The sequence below is a fragment of the Erpetoichthys calabaricus genome, chromosome 5 (assembly GCF_900747795.2).
Source record: "Erpetoichthys calabaricus chromosome 5, fErpCal1.3, whole genome shotgun sequence".
Taxonomy (NCBI): domain Eukaryota; kingdom Metazoa; phylum Chordata; class Cladistia; order Polypteriformes; family Polypteridae; genus Erpetoichthys; species Erpetoichthys calabaricus.
This window is the reverse complement of record NC_041398.2, coordinates 163,276,528-163,301,456: the sequence shown is the minus strand read 5'-3', so window position 1 is coordinate 163,301,456 and position 24,929 is coordinate 163,276,528. Positions and strand designations below refer to the sequence as shown.

Below are 24,929 nucleotides of genomic sequence, written 5' to 3'. Positions count from 1 at the left end.
ATAGCCATCTCAGATTTCCCCATTTTGCAATTATCCGGCAACACTAATTACTCACCTGGGCTCGCTTCCTGGGTCCTCCCTGCGTGGAGTTTACATGTTCTCCCCGTGTCTGCATTGGTTTCCTCTGTGTGCTCCGGTTTCCTCCCACGGTCCAAAGACATGCAGGTTAGGTGCATTGGCTATCCTAAATTGTCCCTAGTGTGTGTGCTTGGTGTGTGGGTGTGTGTGTTTGGGTGTGTGTCTCCTGCGGTGGGCTAGCGCCCTGCCCGGAATTTGTTCCTGCTTTTCTTCCTGTGCTGGCTGGGATTAGCTTCAGCAGAGCCAATGTTAGGATATAGCGGGTTGAATAATAGATGGATGGATGGTAATGACTGACTGGCTGACTAATTACTCAGCAATTAGCTGGAGCCAATAAACTTAAATAGTAAAGCAATACACAGGTTCCTGAACATTTTAAGTTTTGACCACTCTCATCAGTTTCTTTCTACTTAGTATTACATTTTCTGTACTATTCCTATATTTGTCCACTGTTAAATATGTTCTATACTTGAACAACTATTGGCTCTTTTTTTTAAACTTGAGTTCTGTTTACCTGGTTCTATTTGCCATCCATTTGTTTCTCCATTTTGCTTCTGCATGTGTAATTATTGTATGTCCCTGCATCATTTTATAATAATTCTCATGTTCATAATTGCAGTTTTTATATCAAACAAATCCATCTTCAGCTTTGACTCACTGCTGCATTTTTTCATTATTGTACTCTCTCATGAACCACTTATTTGGTATTCTCAAATGTGTACAGAGAAATTTATCACTCAAGCCTTGTGTGTATATTCTGAGGCTCCTGCAGTATAAAGAGAAATTAAATATTTTGGTGCAGCTTTTGTGAGTATTCATATGTTAATGACAGGGCTTTTTATAAACACTGGAACAATGCAAAAGGTGATTTGAAAGGCAATATCAACATGATGTTTATTGATCCTACAAAAATAAAAATGCACTAATTTTCAAAGGTATTAATGATTTTCCGTCCATGTTAAATAGTGGATATGCTTTATAATATATTATCCATTTGAAGTTGAAAAATAAAGTTTTATCACTGAAAATGAGTATTAGATTGCACATATGATATTACTTTTGTGTCAATAGAAAGGCACACAAAGTTATTTATTCTTCAAACCTGTTTCTAATGCAGCATCAGTGGTAACAAACTTTGTCCTATTGTGCAGAAATTAACAATCCTTGGGCAGAGTACTAGTCTTCACATGCAACTCTCTCACACAGACAGTAGGTCAGCTGAGACATGCTAGTCAGTGTAAACTGCATGTCTTGAAGCTGCAGGAGTAAGAAATGTCACCTGTTGAAAACAACTTTAAATAAACATTGGGAAATGGATAATCTCCATACAGAGTATTCATGGCTGGAATTTGAACCTAAAGGCCTCTCGCTGTGTGACACCAGTGCTAGCCTTCTAGCACTGTGTACTTCGGCTATAATCAATCAGTCATGTTTATATTCTGATTCTTCTTTAGTTTGATCAGTAACCTCTTACGTGAAAGAAGCATTCTGAAGAAATCTGTTTGCCAACAAAAGACTCCCTGAGAAAAGTAGGAAGAAATTAAATGTCAGAGACCTTAACAATCCCACAAAGAATGTCAAATTTCAGAAATTTCTTTTAGTTTAACTTAAATAACTAATGTTTGCTAGTACAAGAGTTGAGCAGCAGTGTTGAGCACTGTCAGCCGCTGTTCGTTAGATTATGCACTGAGACCACTGACCTCACCTCACAGTAGCACTGAGACTGGTTTTATGAAAGTGAAACAGAAATTTGAGACTTCATTGACTTCAAGAGGAAAGCATTATTCATTTGTCAGTATGACACCACTTCACAACAGAAGTATGAAAAACACCAGTACCTTGAAACTAAGACAAAGAGGAGATCTACAAAACAAATAACAAATGGGTTGTGGAAAGCTTGGTGGATACAGAGTTTTACTGGCTGCCATGCCATTCAGAGGTTTTTTTTCAGATTACACAAACTGTTCTGAAGTGGCACCATTCTTCTTATTCTTCAAAATAAAACCCTTAAGAATAATGATCATGCCATCTTGCAACACAAAGACTCACTAAAGACTTTCCAGGCTAATGCCAGCTGACCTGCATGTTTCAAAAGATCAGGATCTGGAAAAATAAAAAATAGCACTAGTTTTTAAAAATGCCAACATTGTCCCATATTAAAAATGGTGACAATTTGTAGTATGGAAACTACTATTGCATTATCCTGATCTCTGTCGTTGGAAAATCCTTACTTATTTACTCCTCTAGTATGCCCGCTACCACTTGTAGAGGAAATCCATGTGTGGTTTCAGACCACTCTGAAGTACAACAGACATAATATTTGTAGGTGATTCCAGATAAAGTTTGGGAGAGCAGCATATAGCAAAAGCTATATGTGGTTTCCATTGCTTTGTCCTTTGATTTTATCACTTGGGAAGCCCCCTAGGAGACCTTTCCTAGACTCTGATGTCCCTTCATAATTGTCACTATCATGAGGTTGCTGCATGGCCAGATGACTGCAATTGTCCACTGCAAAGTAAAAGGACTACATTTTGCCATCCATTCAAACAGGGTTTAAGCAAGATTGTGTTATCACATAGACCCATTTCACCATTTACCTTCATGATATTTTGGTCTCTCTCTCTCGGTCTCTCTCTCTCTCTCGGTCTCTCTCTCTCTCTCGGTCTCTCTCTCTCTCGGTCTCTCTCTCTCTCTCTCGGTCTCTCTCTGTGTGGCATTGATGTTTCTTGGCAAGAATCCTAAGGCCAAGAAAAACATGACTAAGATGATAACAATGTATACTGCTTTTGGTCATATTTTGTAACTATAGACTATTCTAATCTGAAATCTAAAATAACCTGAAACTGTTCTCCAGCAATAAGAATAGTGGGGATTCTGTACTAAGATTTTTTTTGTCTAGGTAACTGTGGTAATAACAATTTCTAGAGAAGCAGTGAGAGATGCTTCCATATATCAGCAGAGGCCTGAAAGCAACCATTGAGGAGAAAGTTCAAAATTACATCACCTAGTCTTTCAGACATTGATCTTTAATATCTGTGACCTAAAGTTAACATGGTTGTTTATGTCAGTACTTCTTGTATGGTAATGAGATTGGAGTTACCTATCAGTTGCCTGAAAACTCTCAAAAAGATTCAAATACATTTATCTTTGGATGTTTCTTCATACGAACCAGGATGATTGCTGCAATAATTCCAGCATCTTTAATGTGTTAAATATGACCTACAAGTCCAACCAGTGCTCCTTTGTTGGGACTAATGCTTTCTACATTTTGAAATTAGACTAATTATTCACCTGGGGTTGTGTTTGTAACAACATACTTTTAAAGGATAATGTTGGTATTTTTCAAGTCAAAGTTATTTCTTCCCAATCATGGTATGGAATATGTTAGATTGCCACAAGAAATTGCATTCTAAAGTGAAGTATATTCATAAAGTTTAAAAAAAAAAAACTATTCAGCTGAGGCATTTTATAATGGAGCTTACAGTATGAGTACCTGTGTCTTATTATAAAGAAAAGCCTTAATACTTACTAAACACATCATTTTTTAATGCCAGAAATGTTATCAAGTATTTACCCACCTCTTCAAATTACATACATGGTACAAAACAGCATACCAATGTTTTAAGTAGTTTAAATAGCAAACATTTTTGTAAGATTAAGCCATTTTAAACAGAGTCCAGCTGTGCACTTCACTTAACCAAATACCCCAATCATGTCCGCAGCACCATTTCAGCCCCAGAGCATGAATTCACCTTGGAAACTCATCGCCAAGAGCCGTTATTGACATTATTGAATGTTGATGTCTAGATGTTAATTGCTGTCTCTGTTTTGTAGAGAACTAGACAATAACAACTGAAAAGGGCAAACATACGATTACTTATATTCTTTCACTGTAATTTTACTTTTTTCACAGTTGTAAAGATGTGCTTAGCAAGTTGCATCCTTCAGGACATGCAGTACTCCCTATTCTGTCGACTTCTTCTTACTCTTGCAATTCAGTATAAAATACATACAAATCCAATGGGATAGGGTGATGTTGTCTCCCTTGGATTATGGTATGTACTTATATACATACACCTTGAAGGACTGAGTGGAGTGGGGAGACAATGGCGCCGCACATAGTTGCAGCAGCTTGGTGCTCTCCCCTTCAGAGTTTTGTTTTGTGTGTGTTGATTTTAGTTTGTTCTACATCCTGTTGGGTGAACATATACTACAACCGAGATGATCTTCTTAAGATTGGAGTCTGCTGTGAGGGGAGTGTAATGGCGGAATTCATTCACTCACACAGCGTTCCGGTGGATATAGCCAGGACACCCGGCTCCCCGTGGATTACCATCCCCAGAGGCCGACGACGAAGGCGGCACAGAGAGAGGAAGTAGAAGTGAGGATGCAGGGCTGGCATGCTAGCTAGACTACAGAGACAGCCTCACAAACCTCTGCTTCCAAGCCTTTTCCTCGCTAACGCCAGATCTATTGTCAATATGATGGATGAACTGAGGCTTCAGGTTGCATCAGACCGCATGATCAAGGACAGTAGCTTGTTTGTGTTCACAGAAACCTGGCTCCATTCATGCATACCGGACTCGGCTATTGAGCTAACAGGCTATACATTGCAGTGCTACAACAGGACTAGAGACTTCGGTAAGAGCAGAGGAGGGTGTGTGTGTACATCAATAATAACTGGTGCACGGACGCAGTGATAGTGGATAGCCGTTGCTCCCCTGACTTGGAGTATATGACTGTGAAATGTAGACCTATCTATTTACCGTGGGAGTTCAATGTGGTAATGATCACCGCTGTTTACATACCACTAGCTGCTAATGCTAACTTGGCTATGAGACATTTATGCAGTAGCATTAGCAGCCAACAGAGCCGTTACCCTGATGCAGTGTTCATTATCGCAGGGGACTTTAATCACGTGGATTTAAAAGCATTGCTCCCCAAACTCCACCAGCGCGTAGAGTGTGTTACTAGAGAAGCCAACACACTGGACAAGGTCTACTCAAACATCAAGCTGGGCTACAGAGCTAAACAGCTTCCACACCTGGCCCAGTCTGACCACATGTCACTGCTGATGATTCCTGCATACACCCCTCTCCACAAATCTGCTCTTACCACCAAAAGATCCATCACAACCTGGCCTGATGACGCCTTTCTGTAGCTGCAGGACTGCTTCAACAGGACTAACTGGGACATTTTTGAAAGTCCAGACCTGGAACTCTACACCGATAGTGTATTGTGCTACATCAAAACCTGTATTGACACTGTCACAGTGGAGAAACATATCCGTGTCTATCCAAACCAGAAGCCCTGGATGGCAAGAGAGGTTCAGCGGCTGCTAAAGGAAAGGAACACTGCCTTTAGGTGTGGTGGCAAGGCTTTATACAGCATGACACAGTCCAACCTGAAGAGAGGCATCAGAAAGGCTAATAAGGACTACAGGAGAAGGGTTGAGGAGCACCTGGACAGTAATAACAGCAGGCAGGTTTGGCAGGGAGTCCAGCACTTCACCAACTACAGGACCAGTAATGGAGCTGCTGAAGGTGACGCCTCAATGGCAAAGGAGTTGAACCACTTCTTTGCTCGATTTGAGATGGAACTACCAGAGGCAGCTGTTACACATGCAGCAGTAACTCACAACAACATCACCCCCTCCCTTAGGGTGGAGGAATGTGAGGTGAGACGCTTGTTCCAGGCTGTCAATCCTAGGAAGGCAGCAGGTCCCGACGGCGTTCCTGGACATGTGTTGAGGAGTGGTGCAGAGCAGCTGGCTGGGGTCTTTACAAAGATCTTTAACCTGTCACTGTCCCAGGCCTCAGTTCCTCCCTGTCTGAAATCCTCCATCTTACTCCCTTTACCAAAAAAATCACCCATAACCTCCCTGAATGACTATCGGCCAGTAGCGCTCACCCCAGTGTTGATGAAGTGTTTTGTGAGACTGGTCCAGAGTCATATCATGTCCTTCATCCCTCCCACCTTTGATGCACACCAGTTTGCTTACAGGGCTAATAGGTTTACTGAGGATGCTGTTGCTGCTGCTCTCCATGCTACCCTGTCCCATCTGGAGCACCAGGGGAGCTACACACGTCTCCTCTTTATTGATTTTAGCTCTGCTTTTACCACCATCCTCCCTCACAGATTGGTGAGTAAGCTGCTAGCCCTGGGACTCCCGTATTCCACCTGTCTATGGATTAAAGACTTCCTGACAGACCGCACACAAAGTGCTCTATCGAGAGTATCTCGTGCTGCTGCCTCTGCATGTAGTTTTTCAGCTGCTCAAGATCGTAAAGACTGCCCAGCAGATCATCGGCTGTTCTTTACCCTCTCTGGATGAACTGCACAGCTCTTGCTGCCTCAGGAAAGCAGAAAACATCTTAAAAGACTCCTCACATGTTCCAGCTGTTGCCATCAGGCAAAAGATATAGAAGCATCAAAAAAAAAGACTAATAGACTGAATAACAGTTTCTATCCTGTTGCTATTAATTTCATTGTATTTGTTACAATAACAATAAAGATATTCTGATTCTGGAGGGAGTGTTCCTCTCTTGGTAGTGGAATTCTTGCAGTATTGCAGTGATCAGGGTTGTCCTCTTAGAGGTTAGACAAGAATGTGCTACTATATTCCGGTTTGCATGGCAGAAACAGGGAAGTGTCTGTACAGGGTACCACCTCACTTCAAGGTCTGGGTACAACACAAGCCAGGAGCAGCGCCATGCCTTAGTTTATATGCTTGCACAGCTCAGTAAAGAGAACACAGAGGAGATGGACATTGCAGTGCTTTTTAGTGGGCCGCTACTGGCACCTCTTTTAATTACTACTGTAAGTACAAGTGATGTTTCTTAGAATACTAGTACGTACAGTACATCAGCCACTTTTATAGGGGTTTCTTAGAATACTAGTACGTACATCGGCCACTTTTATAGGGGCATTCAACAAATATGTAATGTAAAAGTAATAATGGAAGTTGAGGAGGATCAAGATATGAACCAGTCTACCACTAGTAGTTTAGTTCCAATGGGACATTGACAATATTATCTCTTTTCGCCTGTTTTTTTTTTTTCAGTACAGTACTGAAAACATTCAGCTTATTGCACGGCCAATGTAAACGTGCAGCCTGTAAAAGTCAATGTTGTGTATAGTAAGTTAAAGTAAACCACCCTTAAGTGTATACTGCTTTTGATCTAAACCCTCCAAAACTTTGTGACAGTAAAAGATTACAGATCAAAGCGATACATTCAATTTTGACTGAAGCTACCTTTTTTAACAGGATGTGGTAAAGGGTGTAGGAGTAATGGGAATTTGGGATATAAATCTAATTACAAATTATTTGTTTGAATTCAGTAGTCCTAGGGTGTTTTACCATGTTAGCCATTATGAATGTAGTGAGAAGTCAAGCAAAATGACACCTTTTATTGGCTAACTAAAAAGATTACAATATGCAAGCTTTTGAGACAACTCAGGTCCCTTCTTCAGGCAAGATGTAAGATTTAACAATCTCTAACCAATGTCCATTGTCATAGGAAATTTCCCAGCTGAAGACCGGAAATACAGTTAGTACTAATAAAATTTCGTAATTTTGATAATGATGAACATTCTTTTGTATTATTTTAAGGAAATGACATCTCAGTCCACTTCAGAGTTACCCTCTACAGAGGAAAATGGAACTATATCAAGAGATTCATCTGCATCAAATGGTACTGCACATTTTTTGGTTAAGATGATTTTATGCATGCTACATTACTTACAAATGCATACTAAATTTTCATTTTTCCTTAATTTTAGAAAATGTGCGAGTACCTTTGGAAGACTATGTTCCCTTACCTATATATTCTGTTGAACCTGACCCATGGGCACTTCCAGAACTGCAGAATGCAGACGTTAAGTGGAAGGGTAAAGTAGTAATTTGATTCCATTTCACAATTAATCTGAAAGCATTTCTAATAATTTTTATTTGATTTTTTTTAGATATGGATACTAAAGGGAAGATTGTCTCTCTTCTATTTTCTTGGGGAAAAATACTTTTCTTACTTGGACTCCTGTACATTTTTATCTGTTCACTGGATGTCCTCAGTTCTGCTTTTCAGCTTGTAGGAGGTAAAACTATTTAATCTACCTATCACTGTTTGTATACATGTTGTGATTACATACACTTAAGTGTACTTAAAATTAATTATTTACTTTGAAAAAAAGTAGTTTAGTCTGTAAGCTTTTCTGTAGTGCACATAAAAACCAGTGCAGTGTATCAGCACAAACCACCACCAGATGACAGTGCATTGGACTATCCATAATAAGGTGACCACTAGAAAATTTAGAGATTGATGAAATCCAGAATACCAAGAGTACCTCGTATATCTGTTATCTGTATAAGAGATTTGTATGTTTGATTAGGACTGAATAGTTGCTTTTAGCCATATGTTGTAGTCTGCCAAAGACATTATGTAACTTGCCAGCTACACAACTGTGACAGCAGAGTGGTCTTTTCTGAATTTCTATTGTTATCCATGGGAAAGCCCAAAGAAACAAGACAATTGGAGAACTGGAAAATGATGTGACAGGCAATCACATTACTTAAAACATGTTATCATTGAAGAAACCATCAATTATTTTCTGTATCCGAGGATGCATAGCTAAGCAGTTTTGTAAGAAAATGATCCAAAATGCATAAGCAAATTTAGAGTGCACCCTATGTTTACTGGGATAGGTCGCAGTTCAACTCCTCCTGCTCACATATTTATAGGAGGTGGAATCAAAAATAAATCTAAACCCCATTCAGCTGTACTTGCAGGACCTGGAATAAGCAGCTTGAAAGCAGAAATGCTGAAGTAGTTCTGTGAAGAGTTGTTTGCAAAAAGTATGCCACAGTTCAGTGACTGGTATTACTAGCTAGCAAGTCCAATGAGAAAATTAATTTTTCTGCATGGGGCATTGGGTATTGCTTAACTTTCTACAGTAAATAAAGAAGTATCAAAACTTTTATAATTTATCAAGTCAGTGTACCTTTTTATGTAATATTAGGTGTGATGTCATTCAGAATGAAAATACACTGTCAAATGAATAGACAGGAGCCATAAAAATGTTTGGGGCAGCCTTCCCTATACTTGAAGCCCAGCTGCAAATTTGTGAATTTGAAAAGTACAGTAATACAGGTTCAAGTCCACAATTGAACTGCCTGGATGAGGCAAAGATGGCAGCTTTAAGGGATGGCAGAGGAAGTGACAGCAAGCAGAACTGGAAGTTGTCATCAGGATTGGAAATGATGCATTCAGAACCGGAAGTGGCGTCCTCGGGGTCATTACTGGAACTAACATCATCAAGGCCAGGTGGGATTTCCCGTAACTGGTGTGCAGTGAAAAGCGAGAAAGGATTAGTGCACCTCGCCACTCCCGGTCTGGTGTGGAATTACTCTCAATCGAGCCCTTTAGCTGCCTGCCATGCACACGTGTGTGACAAGGACTCCCTCAGCCCAGACCCATCGGGTCAGGTGTTCCTGACCGAGAGGTCATGTACCCGAGAAAGAGCATCAGCATTGGTGTGTAGGGATCCTTGACGATGAACAAGCGAAAACTTGTAAGGCTGCAGGTCAAGAAACCACCTGGGGCCTTATGCATAAGCGGTGCGTTCGCCCGTTTCCACGCTCAAATTGCGTTGTATAAAACCTAAACCTCGCACATTTTCATGCTAGCTCAAACCCTGGCGTACACAAGTTTTCTGCTCGGTTTTGCAAACTGGTGACACCCAGCATCAAAGCAGTGCTTTTGTTCCAGTGTGGTTTCCCTTTCTTTTTTAGATACACATCCCTGACGTGGCTTTATCAAATACACTGAAATTAACCGCATATTGTTTATTAGTTTAAGGCATCTGATTGTAATTAACCTGTAACAATATAATGGTCCACAGAATGGCCAAACTATTCCAAATGCCATAGCTGCTTTAGCGTTGTTCCTCTCAATGCACCACTCAGAGTATTTATATCACTGTATCTGAGTGTGGAATCACAGCCCTACAGCAGCTGATTGGAAAGAGAATTATTGGTATACAGCATCAAGCACACGCTACCTCAACTATGCACTCTATTGAACTGCTCTCATACGACAAACGCTTCAGAGCCTTTCTTGTATGGGCATCGCGGTTCAGAAACAGTTTCATCCCAAGAACTATAAACGCACTCAATCAGTCCAAGTGCTTCTTGTAGAACTCTTTGTACTTATTAGTACAATTACCTCACTGTAAACTTGCGATAGTTATAATATTGCACAACCTGAGCCACTTCATAAAGCACGCATTTACATATGATGACGATATCATTTTTAAGATGAAATGCAGCAAAATATGTTTATTATACAGATAAAATGTTAACATCATTTAAATAATCTATATTGTTAATAATTAAACATGTGAGGACACGGTGTCGTAGCGCTAGCTAGTTCAGTGATTGTTCCTGCCTCGCGCTGTATTTTTGCTGGAGCTGGCACGACATTGGAAGATAGATGGATAGAATAATTAACACTAGAATTACCAGAGTCTACGAAAAAACTCATAGATCTGGCCCACCTTAAAACCGTTCTCACCTCTCTTTTGTCTTCTAAATGTGCCAATTAAGACGAGCAGCAAGCAGCCGGCAATTCCATCCCCCACCATCGCAAAATGTTCACTAAGTTTTCCCAGCTCATGCCTTGTTTGATTATCTGGGAGTGACTGAACTGGAGTTTTAGAGTGGAAATAATAGATCGTTATTTGGAACACACGCATTTCATGTGTGTTCCGTTTCTACAGTAATCTGTGTAAACACATTGTTAAAACAGAAACTTTTTCATATTTTAGTAATTAATGTTACAAAATGTAGGCATAAACTATAGAATGTGTGAAGCCTGAACATCAAATAAACGCATCGTAGAGACCCGAGTTCAATTCCCCGCTGGGGATGAAGTGTTTTTTTTTTCTTTGTAGCCTCAAACGGACATAAAATTTATAAATTGGTATGTACTGTAAATAGTTAAGTTTAAAATGTCGACCGCGGTTATTTCTGTTGATTAATTCATGCTTTTTTACTTAGTCAGAACAGGAGCTTATTCAGCTTATTCAACTTCTGATCTGACCCTAAGTAACAGCGCCAGTATAAATCACACCCAATCTGACGCTGTTCGTTTTCAAATAATACTGCATTACTTAGACGATGTTTTCCGATTGGTACTATTCGCGTCATAAAACCGATTGGTACTATTCGCGTCATAAAATGATTTCTTCAAAACGTCACATATATTTGTTTTGAGATAATGAATAGAGCTGCAAATTACAGGTGCTTGTTCAGTGTAATAGGAACCATAGCACAGAGAGGTGTGTACACTGCAACAAGTACACATGTCATAAATGTAGGAAGGGTGCTCCTTGGGTGAGCTATAGCGCATCTTTATGTGAAAACAGCAGTGTCAGATGGGGAGTGTCTGATGATGCATATAGCGCTGAAGTTACTGCTCTTTACTATGCTTTCCTCTGCATGTCCTGGAATACAAAAGAAACAGCATACAGCAACATGTGGGGACTGGCAAGATTGGGGGGAAAAAAACACGCGGTCGTATGTATCGTGATACACTGTAGAGCTATAGCGTGTCTTTATGTGAAAACAGCAGTGTCAGATGGGGTAGGGAAGGATCCTGAAAACGACTGAGAGAATGAAAAGTGAATATAAAAAAAACAAAAACAAAGCTAACCTTTACAAATATCATAAATTACACCGGCTGTTACAGACTGAAATCAAATGTATCTTTATTCTAAAATAGTAAAAATAAGAGCAGTTCACTTCTCAAAAGGGAATCATTCAGGATCGAACTCGTGACCTTTTGATTCCCACTGAGCAACTGATACTGTTTTGCCACAGCGGCAGTCATAGTAAATGAGTGTCAATGTTGCACACTAAGGCGGCTTTTTTTTTTTGCAGTTATATTTTTGAATAAAAGCGCACTTGTTCTGTTATATTTGTACCTTTCGTGAAAGTATTTCTTTGATATTTGGACTTCAGGCTTCATACATTATATAGTTTATGCCTACATTTTGTCATTTACTGCTAGAATATGAAAAACGTTTCTGTTTTAAAAATGTGTTTACACAGATTACTGTAGAAATGGAACACACATGAAATGTGTGTGTTCCAAATAACGATCTATTATTTCCACTCTAAAACTTCACTTCACTCCCAGATAATCAATCAAGGCATGAGCTGGGAAAAGTTTGTGCACATTCTAAGTCGGTGGGGGGATGGAATAGTCGGCTGTTTGCAGCTTGTCTTTATCTTCACATTTAGAAGACAAAAGACGATGGCAGAGATGTGCGAACGGATTTAAGAAGCGATTTAAGGTGGGACGAATCTACGAGTTTTTTCGTAGGCTCTGGTAATTCTAGTGTTAAACATGTACTACGAAGGTATTTCAATGTTCCTTAAAAGTTTTGAAGAATTGGCATTATAAGCTTACAGATGGCTTAACATCTATTACAGAGCTGATTGTGTGGCGATTGGTTACTTGGAGAAAGAAAAGGAAGGACAGGAATTGGGGGTTGGTACGTTTGAAAGAGACAGTACTGCTGCAATAAATTGTTTAATTGAAAGTCACGCACGGCGCAGCAAGCATCTGGCAGGGAGGCAGGAACGATCTCTGGACAGGGCGCCAGCTCGTCACTATCACTGCGCCACTGTGCTTCCATGTTTAATAACATGCTTTAACTCCTATCATCATGAAAATGATATCAAGTATACATCTCGGTATTTTAATTATTCAGAGAGCTGTAATATCACGAATGTAATGGATTCTGTGTCCTGTCGGATGAAGAGAAAGCCTGTTTAAGAAGCACGTAGTGATTCACACACACAGAGCACATAGAAGAACATATACAAAACAAAGCATTTAACGTGCTATTTAGTTAAGATGGTTTTTGAGAAAATAGTAAATTAAACGATTTAAAGATGAAGTTTATGATGTTCTAGTTTAATGACAAAATAAACTACATGATTAAAGTGGAAATTTCGAGATTAAAGTTGACATGTCAAGCTTTTTTCTCACTGTGTCCCTATTTTTTTTCTTTTATCTGTACCCTAATAAGCTTTCATATGTCACTCAGACGGTGGGCTATGACTCGCCTTTTCACGGCGACTTTGATATCTGACAACTTCTTTTTTATTTCGGGCACTGTGCGACTTTGTGAACTTGAGCTTTCGAGTTTCTCCGACACTCTATGTCACTCGATCAACTTCCTTTTGTTGTTTATATCACTGTTTAAACCAAGAAATAGTGTGTTTTTCCTTGCCTCCACTTGGTATTCGCTGAAATTCTTCTATTTCCTCTGTGCTTTTGCTGAGCTTAAGAGCTATTTATATTGATTTGCATATTCAAAGAGACGTAATTCTGGGAGGAGTTTGGGGAGTGACAGCAGGCACGTGCACATGCATTACTTTTCACATTGACTGGGATTTATGGTGCGGAAGAACGTGGAAGTTGGCGAACGCACAGATTTATGCATCTGGATTTTTTTGTGCGTACAAATATTCCTACCTTTGTCCGTACGCCATGTTTTAGTGTGAATTCTACACATGGCGTTATGCATGAGGCCCCTGGTGATCCGCGGATTCAACTCCTTGTGCAGGGCCATCCACTGTAAAGGTGCGGGATCCATAACAAGGGTGAATTCATGGCCTGAGTAGTATTACCTCAGCTGTGTAATCGCCCATTTGATTGCCAAGGCCTCCCTCTCCACAACCGTATACCTTGTTTCCCGTTCCAGCAGTGTCCGGCTCAGGAACATGATGGGGTGTTCAACACCGTGGACGCTTTGGCCGAGCACAGCACCCAGGCCAGTGTCCAATGCATCCGTCTGGAGAATGAAAGGTAGAAAAAAGTTAGGAGCTTTGAAGACTGGTGCTTATGTAAGGGCCTGCTTTTAGTCATCAAATGCAGTGTCTGCCTTATCAGCTCATAAGACATTGTTCGGAGCCCTCTTCTTTGTCAAATCAGTCATGGGTGCCACTCTTTCAGAAAATTGGTGTACAAACTGGCAGTAGTATAGCTACTAGAAGTAACTAAAGCTTCACAGTACCCTGACCCACCATGTAGCCTAAATATTTGGCTTCGTTCAATCCAAAGTCTGGCCTCACCAAGTGTTCCTAATACTGCTTGGACCTGCTGTAGGTTTTCCTCCTATGTGCCGGAATAAAAGTAAATGACAATGCCATATAGGTATGCAGCACTGTTTGAGTTATGAGGTCAGAGCACTTTATCCACAAGGCGCTTGAAAGTCGCAGGAGCCCCATGTAACACAAGTGGGAGGACACAATACTGCCATTGACCGCTAGGGTTGGTAAATGCAATCTTAACCTTTGCAGAGTCTGTTAAAGGAACCTGCCAGTAACCCTTTGTCATGTCAAGCAAGGTCAAATATTTACACTGTCCTAGCCTCTTGAGGAGGTCATCCACTCGTGGCGTTGGATAGGCATCAAATTGGAAGTCATTGCAAAACCTCCAACTTCCGTCCGGCTTAGTGACCAAGACGATGGGACTGGCCCAGGGACTATGACTTTCCTCTATTACTCCTAGTTCCAGCATACGCTTGATCTCAAGCCCTATTTCATCTCTTTTTGCCTCAGGAAAGCGATATGGGCATTCTCAAACTATGACCCCGGATTCTGACACAATATTGTGTGCAATCAGGGAGATCCTTATAGGTGTTTCACTCACTCCCTCTGGGACTCATGTTCGTACCGAAGTTAAGGTCATTTTTGTGAGTAAAGAGTGAGCTGGGCTGACTGAAGGAGGGATCGGGATCCCTATCCTTGCACAGTTTCAAGTTTACATGATATACACACTCGGTCGACGATTGGGTTGTTTCACCAAGTAATCGAGAAGCCCTTTCCTCTCCTTAACTTCATAAGGGCCTTGCCAGTGGGCTAGCAATTTAGAATGTGAGGTAAGAATCAGGACCATGACTTGATCCCCTGGGCGGAACTCTGGGAGAGACGTGCCTCAATCGTAATATTGGGCATGTGCTGCTTGCGACTCTTCCATGCAACTTTTGAACAGGGCAGAATCTTTCCAAATCTATCTCATAATTGTGCAACATATTCTAATATATTTGTGGAGGGAAGAGCCTCTTCCTCCCATCCTTCCGTTAAAATATCCATTATGCCCTGGTTTTATCGTCCATACGGTAATTCAAAAGGTGATGTAGAACCCTCGTCATCATCTGAGTTCACCTGTGCTATAGCGCGTCTTTATGTGAAAACAGCAGTGTCACATCGAGGGGAACGTGAACGTGACTAGGAGAATAATACAGAATAAAAAAAAAAAACAAAGCTAACATTTAGAAGTAACATGAATTTACTCTGGCTGTTACAGACACAAATCAAATGTATGTTTTTATTCTAAAATAGTAAGAATAAGAGCAGGTCACTTCTCAAAACGTAGTTGTCCGGGCTCGAACTTGTGACCTTTTGATTACCTGTCAGCAGTCCTTAACACTGTGCCCCCAAAGCAGTCGTATTAAAGACGTGTCAATGTCACATCCTAACGTGGGTTCTTTTTATGCAGTTATATTCTTGAATTAAAGTGTACTTCTTTTGTTATATTTGTACCTTTTGTGAAAGTGATATTTGGACTTCAGGCTTCACACATTATACGCTTCATGTCTACATTTTGTCAATTATTACTGAAACATGAAAAATGTTTCTGTTTTAACGATGTTTCTACATAGATTGTTGTAGACATGGAACACACATGAAATGCATGTGTTCCAAACGACAATATAGTATTTACTGTATACAACTCTAAGCAACTGACACGCAGGTAAAACAGACTTGAGCTGAGAAAACTTTGTGTGGCGGTGGGGGATGTGATAGCAGGCTGCTTGCTGCTTGGGCTTATTGACACATTTACAAGACAAAAGATGCTGACAGAGAGGTGCAAAGGGATTTAAGGTGGGATGGATTTACTTCTTTTTTCATAGGCTTTGGTAATTCTAGTGTTAAACCCACTTTTACATTTAGAGCAGTCCCGCCCCAGAATCACCTGGAACGGAGGATTCAGAAGGACTGCTACAGTGATATTCTTCAGTGATCCTTTGTAACTGATGAAACTGGCAGCGGACCTGTACCAGCGGGTTTCTCCATGGATGCAGGTTAGATTGGTCTTAACTCTTAGCCACTGTTTCGGTAACACATATTGGCAAGCGACAATGGAAATGTTGCGGCTGGAGTTAAATAAGACTGTGGCTTTATATCCATTAACAGTTACCACTCCTGTATGTGGAATCGCCAGAGGGTTCGTAACAGCACAACATTCCTCCTTCCCCACCATCTGCATTCCCTGTTGTCACCAAACAGAAATCGCACCCACGAATCCGGGTACTTCGGTATTTGCTCTAAACAGTGATGGGGGTGGGGGGGGGGGGGGGGTCTGTTTTTTTAGGACATGCTCCGTCTGGGTTTGACTAAGGGACGGTTTTTCCCCTCCCAGCTGGCAAGGCCACTCTAATAGTCTCAACGAGCTTCATAAGCTCGACCATGTTGTAAACTCTTTGTCCCCAAACTGTGGTATAGCGGGTCCACAGCTCTCAGCAAAGGCCAGTTTTAAATAAATAATCTCCGCGCTCGCGGCTTAGCGAGGGAGCGTGGTTGTGTGTGGCCGACGAGGTTCCTGAGGAGTTCGTGGTGTGGGCGTTTCTCACCTAAGTGCACAGGTGAGAAACGGTCCACATCCATAATTGTTCCCAGAAGCTGCTGATTGCCTCGACTATCACGTTCCCCTTCATATATAGAAGCGCGAGCTGGCTAGAGGGAAAGGGACGGAAAGAGAAAGAGACGGAGGTTGCTGGAAGGAAGTAAGGAGAAAGCCGGTGTAACAGAGAGAGCACGAAGAAGATCGTGCGAACGAGTGAGAGCAGGCTCGAGTGCAGCTGGACTGTGGGCCCTAGCGAGGTGTTTAACACCTAGGGCAGTTGATTGTAGTCGCTCCCGCTGAGCATTTGGAGAAGAGCGGGAGTGACTAGCGAGGAAGGTGACTTGCCGTGGAAGACAGAGGGAGACGGGAGACTTGAGCAGGTAATCTGCAGCGTGGGAGTCCTGGCTATTGGAGAGAAGCTAAGTCCCGGTCTTGGGATGAAAGCGCGACCGAAGCTAGGATCGGGAGGCCTCCAGACCTGTTTGGAAGTGAAAGAAGGTCAGCTGCAGAGAGAGCGTCTCGCCTGCTGCAGGGCCCAAACTGGAGAAGCAGGTGAGATGCTAGTGTAAAAGAAGCACCGGGGTTGTAATTGTTTTAAAGGACTGCTTCCAGCGTTGTTTTAACCTCGTTTTTAAAGGATTGTGTTTTTTCTATTTTAACCTCCATGTGACACTTTCGTTTTATGGATTTATTTATTTATTGATGTTTTGGGAAGCACTGCACTTATTTGTGGACACTTTGTTTTCATTTTGTTGGATTTTAAGTAAAAGCACTTTTGCACTTTTGTACCATCCCCTTGCTATGTTGTTGCGTCACTGTCTAGCTCATCGGTAACATTACCGACGGTGTCGGGTTAAGGGCTCCTGGACAGAAGATGGAAGCATGGAGCCGAACCCGCATCGTCACACTGACTTGCTGGGCAAGATGTTGCAGAAGGCTATTTGTAAATAAGTAGCAGGCGACCTGCTCCACTGTCTGGAGGGAGTTATTCTCATCTGGCCTTAGCCAGTGTCCCACCTTAGCCCATATTGTGAAAGCTTGTGTGTGGGTTGGCCTCTTTTGGTCAGACTTCCACTGTCTTACTTTATTCACCTGCTGGTCTGGGGCACCCCCACTTTTATCCAAGGGCTCTGCCTTGATGGGGAGGCTGGCACTCTCCTTTGAGAGAGCACAGCAAGCCCCTTTTGCTTCACCCATCTGGACCAGCCCAATCCTGTTGACCCACTCCTCACTCTCCCCATACTATTTCCTTTGCCCGGTTAATTGTACTGGGTATGGAACTTTTACCTGCTCTTTCCGAATCTGGATGCCTTTCCTGCCTGAAAACTCATGTATGGTACTTTACCACCTGGATGTTAGAGGATGTTGGATTCTTCAGGTCCTGCTCCTGGTACTCCTTGGACCCATCCATCCTGCCAACTATGCCAGTGTCAAATGAATAGACAGGAGCCAAAATAAGGGTGCAAATTTCCACAATAGAACTGCCTGGATGAGGCAAAGATGGCGGCTTTAAGGGATGGCAGAGGAAATTACATCATCGGGGCCAGAAGTTGCATCATTGGGACCATGACTGGAAAGTGACGTCTTTGGGACCGGAAATGGCGTCCTCCGGATCAGAAGTTACATCCTCTGGGGTTGTTACAGGAAGTGATGTCATCAAGGCCATTCAGGATTTCCCGTAACTGGTCTGCAGTGAAAAGAGACAAAGGATTAGTGCACCTCGCCACCCCCTGGTCAAGCCCTTTAGCTGCCTCCCATGCACACTTGTGTGACAACATATTAAAACAGTTATGCAAATATTGTAATTCTAGGCTTTGCTGATTAATACTGAAGTGGGATTAGTTATCTATTGCTAGCTATTGCTGCAGATGGTATTTAACATAATGTAACACTTGGAGTTTAAGAAAAAGGTGGATATAGATAACAAAACTGATTAGATTTCTAACTGAACCAGACAGACAAACTGCCAATGCCTTCTATGCACTGAAAGTTCTAAGGAAAAAATCATTAATGAATTTTATGACATTCTGTATTACTGCACAATTTTATATTCATCCACTAGGTTTTTAATAATCTAATGTTATAGGTGTCATTATATTTTAGGTTTTGTGATTTGTTTCTAAAAGGTGAGGTTTAGTTGAAAGTGTACAGTGAAATTAAGTAAACAGTTTGATGTTTTCATTTGTTGGCAAAATAATCTAGTTAATTCTGACTTCTTCTATTAGGCCTTCTTTGTCTAGACTGAACATGTCAGAAATACATTAGTGCACAATGTATAGGTGATACATGGCTTAAGGACTTATGTATTGATTTCTAATTAGCAGGTCTTTTCTTTATATTCTAACCACTTCAAATAAGAAAGGATAATTACTGAATTCTTGTATACTATTGTATAAAAATGATGGCTGTGACAGCAAGTGGTATTGTATGATGATCACCATTGTCAGGCCCTACTTGTCAATTTTGTCTGTGTCACTCATACTCGCATGCTAATAGATTGAGGCATATAAACTACTATACTTTGAGGTGGGCACATGCTTCTTGAAAATAAGATTTTATTTCATGGTTTATTACTAAACAATATACAGCAACACTCCTGAAAAGAGTCCGTAAATGAAAAAAGGCTGAACATCAGACAAAAATTGCACTTAGCTAAACTTTTCATTCTGGTTTGATAGTAAACTGATTAGAAATCACAATATCAACATTGTCAAGCAAGAGTGCGTGGAACAACACAAGCAATTATTTTTTGTCTTTAGCTCTGGCTTTGAGTTTCTAGCTGTGTCCTGGTAGCTTGGTTTGGAGAAAAGATTCAAAGGCTTTATCTTGATATAGTCAATCATCAAAATTATACTTCCTTGTCATTAAATAACGCTAGGCAGGTATGGGACATCAGTTTTTATTCAGATGTGAGATTGAAGATGAAAATACTAATTGCATAACTGCACATTTCAGTAGTGTCATGCATTTCTTAGAAATTCCAATATGTTTATTTGTGGTATGATATTCATAAACTGCATGAGATGGAAAGGAAACAGACACACTTTAAATCCTTTATTTCTGTTTGTAACTCAAACAAAGATGGATTAACAAACTGAAAACAACCTTGACAAGGAAACATTGTACAGAAAAGTCTATGTAAATAATTACAATTTTAAATTGTGTGCTTCTATCTAGTGGTAGGCTGTTTCTGAACTTTGTCCTGTATTTGGTTTCCTGGCTGCAAATTGAGAGTAATGATAGTACTTGTTGTGCACAAAACCAAGTCCAAAACAGAAATGAGGGAAAAGGTGGAGGCTATTAAAGGGAAAGACAGGAAGTGAGATCAAAGGGGTTGGGCTCAGGAAGGTCTTCAGCCATAGGCTCAAGCCTGGACGTGACATCACAGGGGTAGGAGCTGGCATGGTCTTCTTCCATAGGCTCGGTCCCAGAAGTGACGTCAAGAGGGCCAGGAGGAATCTCCCATGAATGGTCTGCAGGAAAGGGAGAAAAAGAGTTAGTGCACTCTGCCACATCCCGGTATGATTCGGAACTGCCCTTACTCAAGCCCATTAGCTGCCTCCCATGCGCACGTGTGTGACAGTGTCTTTCAGTGTCTCTATGGTCTTTTTGTTCTTCAGCTCTGTCCTGTCTTTATGCGTACTTAATTTTTGACTTTGTCTTTTGACTGACCCTTGTGCTCTTTTATAACCACGTTTTTTTTCCTAGCCTGGAAATTTATTTCTGGTGTCTAGTTTTATGTGTTTTTATTTGCAGAACTGAAAGCATAAGTGTTAAATGTAAAGAACCCAGTAACTAGCTATCAGTACTGTAGCTACATAATCCTCGCAGGGTTTGCTGTGGATTTCCTTGACCATGGGTAGGAGCATGTTAGGAAAAAAATTGTAGATGTTACATGGACATAATTCAATTTTAAAAAATGCATTTGGAATAACTGGCAAATCTCACACATGGTATCCGAAGTATGTGCTCTAACATACCAATACATCAACTAGTTTTAGTATGTTGCACCATGTTTCCAGCCAGTCGTACAGGACAACACTACTTAGAGAACTAAAAAGTGTTATTTTTAAAAAATAGTGCAAATTAGACATGCAAACCATGAAAACTGACACTTTCACATCAGTTTCTAGAAGAAATCAGTGAACAGTCTTAATAGTTGTTTTTGTTATACTGGTATTTTTCCTTGAACATTTTTTAAAAAAACATGAGGTGAAAAATGTGAAATCATGTACAAATTTTAAAAAGTAAAAGTAAACTCAAGGGTATTCAGTGTGAAAGTAGTAATGAATGCAAATGTTTACAGTATGCATTTACTCCAACATGGGTCTGAAAATATTAAAAGTATGGGTTGGCCCATGAATGTTAAACTAATGTTTAGGTATATGCAGTATCTTTATTGTATTACATTTTTAATAGGTAAAACAGCTGGTGACATAATCAAGGATGACTCTGTCTTGAGGAATCCATTGGCTGGACTGATGATTGGAATTCTAGTAACAATAATGGTCCAAAGTTCAAGTACCTCGACTTCTATTGTAGTAAGCATGGTAGCCTCAGGACGTAAGTAGCAGTAACTTTTCAAAATAGAACAATAAATTTGTCAATCATTGTACAATATTGATCATTAACCCCTTACACCTTCTGAACCTCAGGTTTGAGAGTGGTCTATAGCACCTTCTTCATGTGTTTACAGTATGTTTTTTCAGTCACAATTATTAAACAGTATTTTTTTTATTTCATTTTGTTTTTACAATAAATATGCTTAATGAAAAAATGTTATGCTCATAAAATAAAGATGCAGTTTTAAAGAATGGCCAAATGCTTCATTTATACAAATATAATTATCTATTTTAAGAATTATTTGTTTTCATTAGTTACTGAAGGTGCTCGCTCATACCACTTAGAACAAAAAAAGTATGTGAATTCAGCATTCCTTTTCAAATATCACATGGTTACTCTTAAAATCTGAACATATTAACAGGGTGTAATGTGTTTAAGTTCATCAATCATATACAGTATTTTCTTGTGAGTTATGGAGACCCAAACATGGTATTCTATCTCTCTATCTCTCTCTCTCTCTCTCTCTCTCTATCTCTCTCTCTCTCTCTATATATATATATCATAGGAAAGAAACACTTTGATAGTGTAACCTTCATCATGTGTGTCTTTTCTTTTTGTTAGAGTCAGTGCTTTTTTCCTTTATGGTTGGATGAGGCATGTAGTGAGCCAATAAAAAATAAATATTGTTCTTTATGAAATCTAGAAAGTCTTAACAGATGCTGCTCATTTAGGTAATTTTCCTATTCTACCAATTAGACATAATGTTTCCAAAGTCAATCTAATTAGAAGCCATATTGTATGTTCAGTGTTTCAGCAGAATTTCCAGTTAAAATATGTTTAGATAGAGGTTTAACGTTTCTTGACAATTAAGGTATGTGTAATTACTGTATATTTTAAGATTGATATTAAATGTTTGCTTGGTGATATGTGGATCGGAAAATGTCGTCAAGTGCTAGATAAGCTCCCAAAAACTGTGGAACCCCCACCACCATTATCTTGGGGTATATCAGTCATACCACAATCTTTGAGTCATCTATTCAATACATAGAGTTGCGTGAAAAAGTAAGTGGACACCATAAAATGTTTTTTCTTTAACATATATGGACATATAAGGATATGATCTTCATTTAAACAGCGGGAAACTGAAAACACACAGCCCGATGTAAAGGCCAGAGGGCAGTCCCTCAGATGCAACAACAGTACATAAGATACATCAATATTTTAAATGGAAAATGATGCAATATATAATAATTGGTTCAAGTCAGTTTTTTCTTCTTAATTTGTCCAGTAGTTAGTCCCGTTTCTCTTTAGCTGTTCCTCTTTCAAAGTCCATTAAATGTCTTGGTATCGAGAGTGGCAGACTGCTGGAGCTCTTACCCTCCCGGGTTGCCTCGATCATGGAAGGACCAGGGGAGAGAGCTTATTCCGGACACCATCTCTCCCGGAACACTAGAGGGCAGCCCCCCTGGCTTGCAGCGGGGCCACGGGTTTGCAGTATGTAAGCTCAACCCTGCTGGGGCCCGTGGCCACCGCCAGGGAGTGCCTGGATGTTTCCTGAGCCCTATTTAGCAGCACTTCCGCCACACCCGGAAATGATGCCAAAAGAAGCTCATTGGACACCAACTGCCACTACTTGAGGAGTCAGGGTTAGGATGAAGCTTGCCAGGGGAGGAGTGGAGGTGGAGTGGAGGTGGAGAAAAGAAAGAAAGAGAAGTAAAAGGAATGTGCTTCTGTCTCGTGGACAGTGTGCTCTTGTGGGGAGTGTATTAGCACTTCCCAATCTATAAATAAAGGTGCTGCCTGCCTACATGATATTTCTGTTTCCTTCCATCATACTGTCTCATTAAATTAGAAGTGCATCTTCAATAATGTCAATGACTTCCTTTATTGCTTTGCCTGTATCTTTTTGGTTCAAATTGTCTATTAATTAAATGAACATTCCTCCTTGGTATAATTCTTTAAACAGCATGCTCCCTCTTCCTCGTCTGATTAAATTCTAGTTTGATGTCAGATTATTTTTGTCCAGACAAGGGGGCTCTGCCCCCTGCTCTCTGCGCTCACCAACCCCCGGGTTTGGTTAACCAGATATACAATTTAAAGAGATTGTTATTTTCATGGGAATTGTTACATATTCACCATTTTCACTTTTACTTTAAGACTTCAATTAAAATAATGTTTGGAATTAACTTTTCTTCAAGATCGCATTGAATTTTGATTCCGTGTTTGGATTTACATTGTGACAACGCAATGTATAACTGCCCTTGAGTGAATGTTGTTCCTTTCTCTCTAATAAATAAACTGACTTTTTCGAATGTTTGTCCCTGTGATTTGTTAATTGTCATAGCAAAAGCTATTCGGATAGAAAGTATTCACAGCGCATCACTTTTTCCACATTTTGTTATGTTACAACCTCATTCTAAAATGGATTAAATTCATTTTTTTCCTCAGAATCCTACACACAACACCCCATAATGACAACATGAAAAAAGTTTACTTGAGCTTTTTGCAAATTTATTAAAAAATAAAAAAACTGAGAAATCCCATGTACATAAGTATTCACAGCCTTTGCTCAATACTTTTGTCGATGCACCTTTGGCAGCAATTACAGCCTCAAGTCTTTTTGAATATGATGCCACAAGCTTGGCACACCTATCCTTGGCCAGTTTCGCCAATTCCTCTTTGCAGCACCTCTCAAGCTCCATCAGATTGGATGGGAAGCATCGGTGCACAGCCATTTTAAGATCTCTCCAGAGATGTTCAATCAGATTCAAGTCTGGGCTGTGGCTGTGCCACTCAAGGACATTCACAGAGTTGTCCTGAAGCCACTTCTTTGAAATCTTGGCTGTGTGCTTAGGGTCGTTGTCCTGCTGAAAGATGAACCGTCGCCCCAGTCTGAGGTCAAAAGCGCTCTGGAGCAGGTTTTCATCCAGGATGTCTCTGTACATTGCTGCAGTCATCTTTCCCTTTATCCTGACTAGTCTCCCAGTCCCTGCCACTGAAAAACATCCCCACAGCAGGATGCTGCCACCACCATGCTTCACTGTAGGGATGGTATTGGCCTGGTGATGAGCGGTGCCTGGTTTCCTCCAAACGTGACGCCTGGTATTCACACCAAAGAGTTCAATCTTTGTCTCATCAGCCCAGAGAATTTTCTTTCTCATGGTCTGAGAGTCCTTCAGGTGCCTTTTGGCAAACTCCAGGTGGGCTGCCATGTGCCTTTTACTTAGGAGTGGCTTCCGTCTGGCCACTCTACCATACAGGCCTGATTGGTGGATTGCTGCAGAGATGGTTGTCCTTCTGGAAGGTTCTTCTCTCTCCACAGAGGACCTCTGGAGCTCTGACAGAGTGACCATCGGGTTCTTGGTCACCTTCCTGACTAAGGCCCTTCTCCCCCGATCGCTCAGTTTAGATGGCCGGCCAGCTCTAGGAAGAGTCCTGGTGGTTTCGAACTTCCTCCACTTACGGATGATGGAGGCCACTGTGCTCATTGGGACCTTCAAAGCAGCAGAAATTTTTCTGTAACCTTCCCCAGATTTGTGCCTCGAGACAATCCTGTCTCGGAGGTCACAGACAATTCCTTTGACTTCATGT

At 40.8% G+C, this 24,929-nt stretch overlaps 1 protein-coding gene across 1 annotated transcript in view; it reads left to right on the top strand.

Moving 5' to 3' along the window:
- The window catches only part of LOC114652817 (sodium-dependent phosphate transport protein 2B-like), an 83,339-nt gene that overhangs the window by 6,733 nt on the left and 51,677 nt on the right, over positions 1-24,929 (top strand). Inside the window, exons 2-5 of the mRNA XM_051927649.1 lie at positions 7,691-7,772; positions 7,861-7,968; positions 8,044-8,172; positions 21,195-21,338. Coding sequence (XP_051783609.1) covers positions 7,694-7,772; positions 7,861-7,968; positions 8,044-8,172; positions 21,195-21,338 — 460 coding nt within the window. The 5' untranslated portion in view covers positions 7,691-7,693. The remainder of the gene's footprint in view (positions 1-7,690; positions 7,773-7,860; positions 7,969-8,043; positions 8,173-21,194; positions 21,339-24,929) is intronic.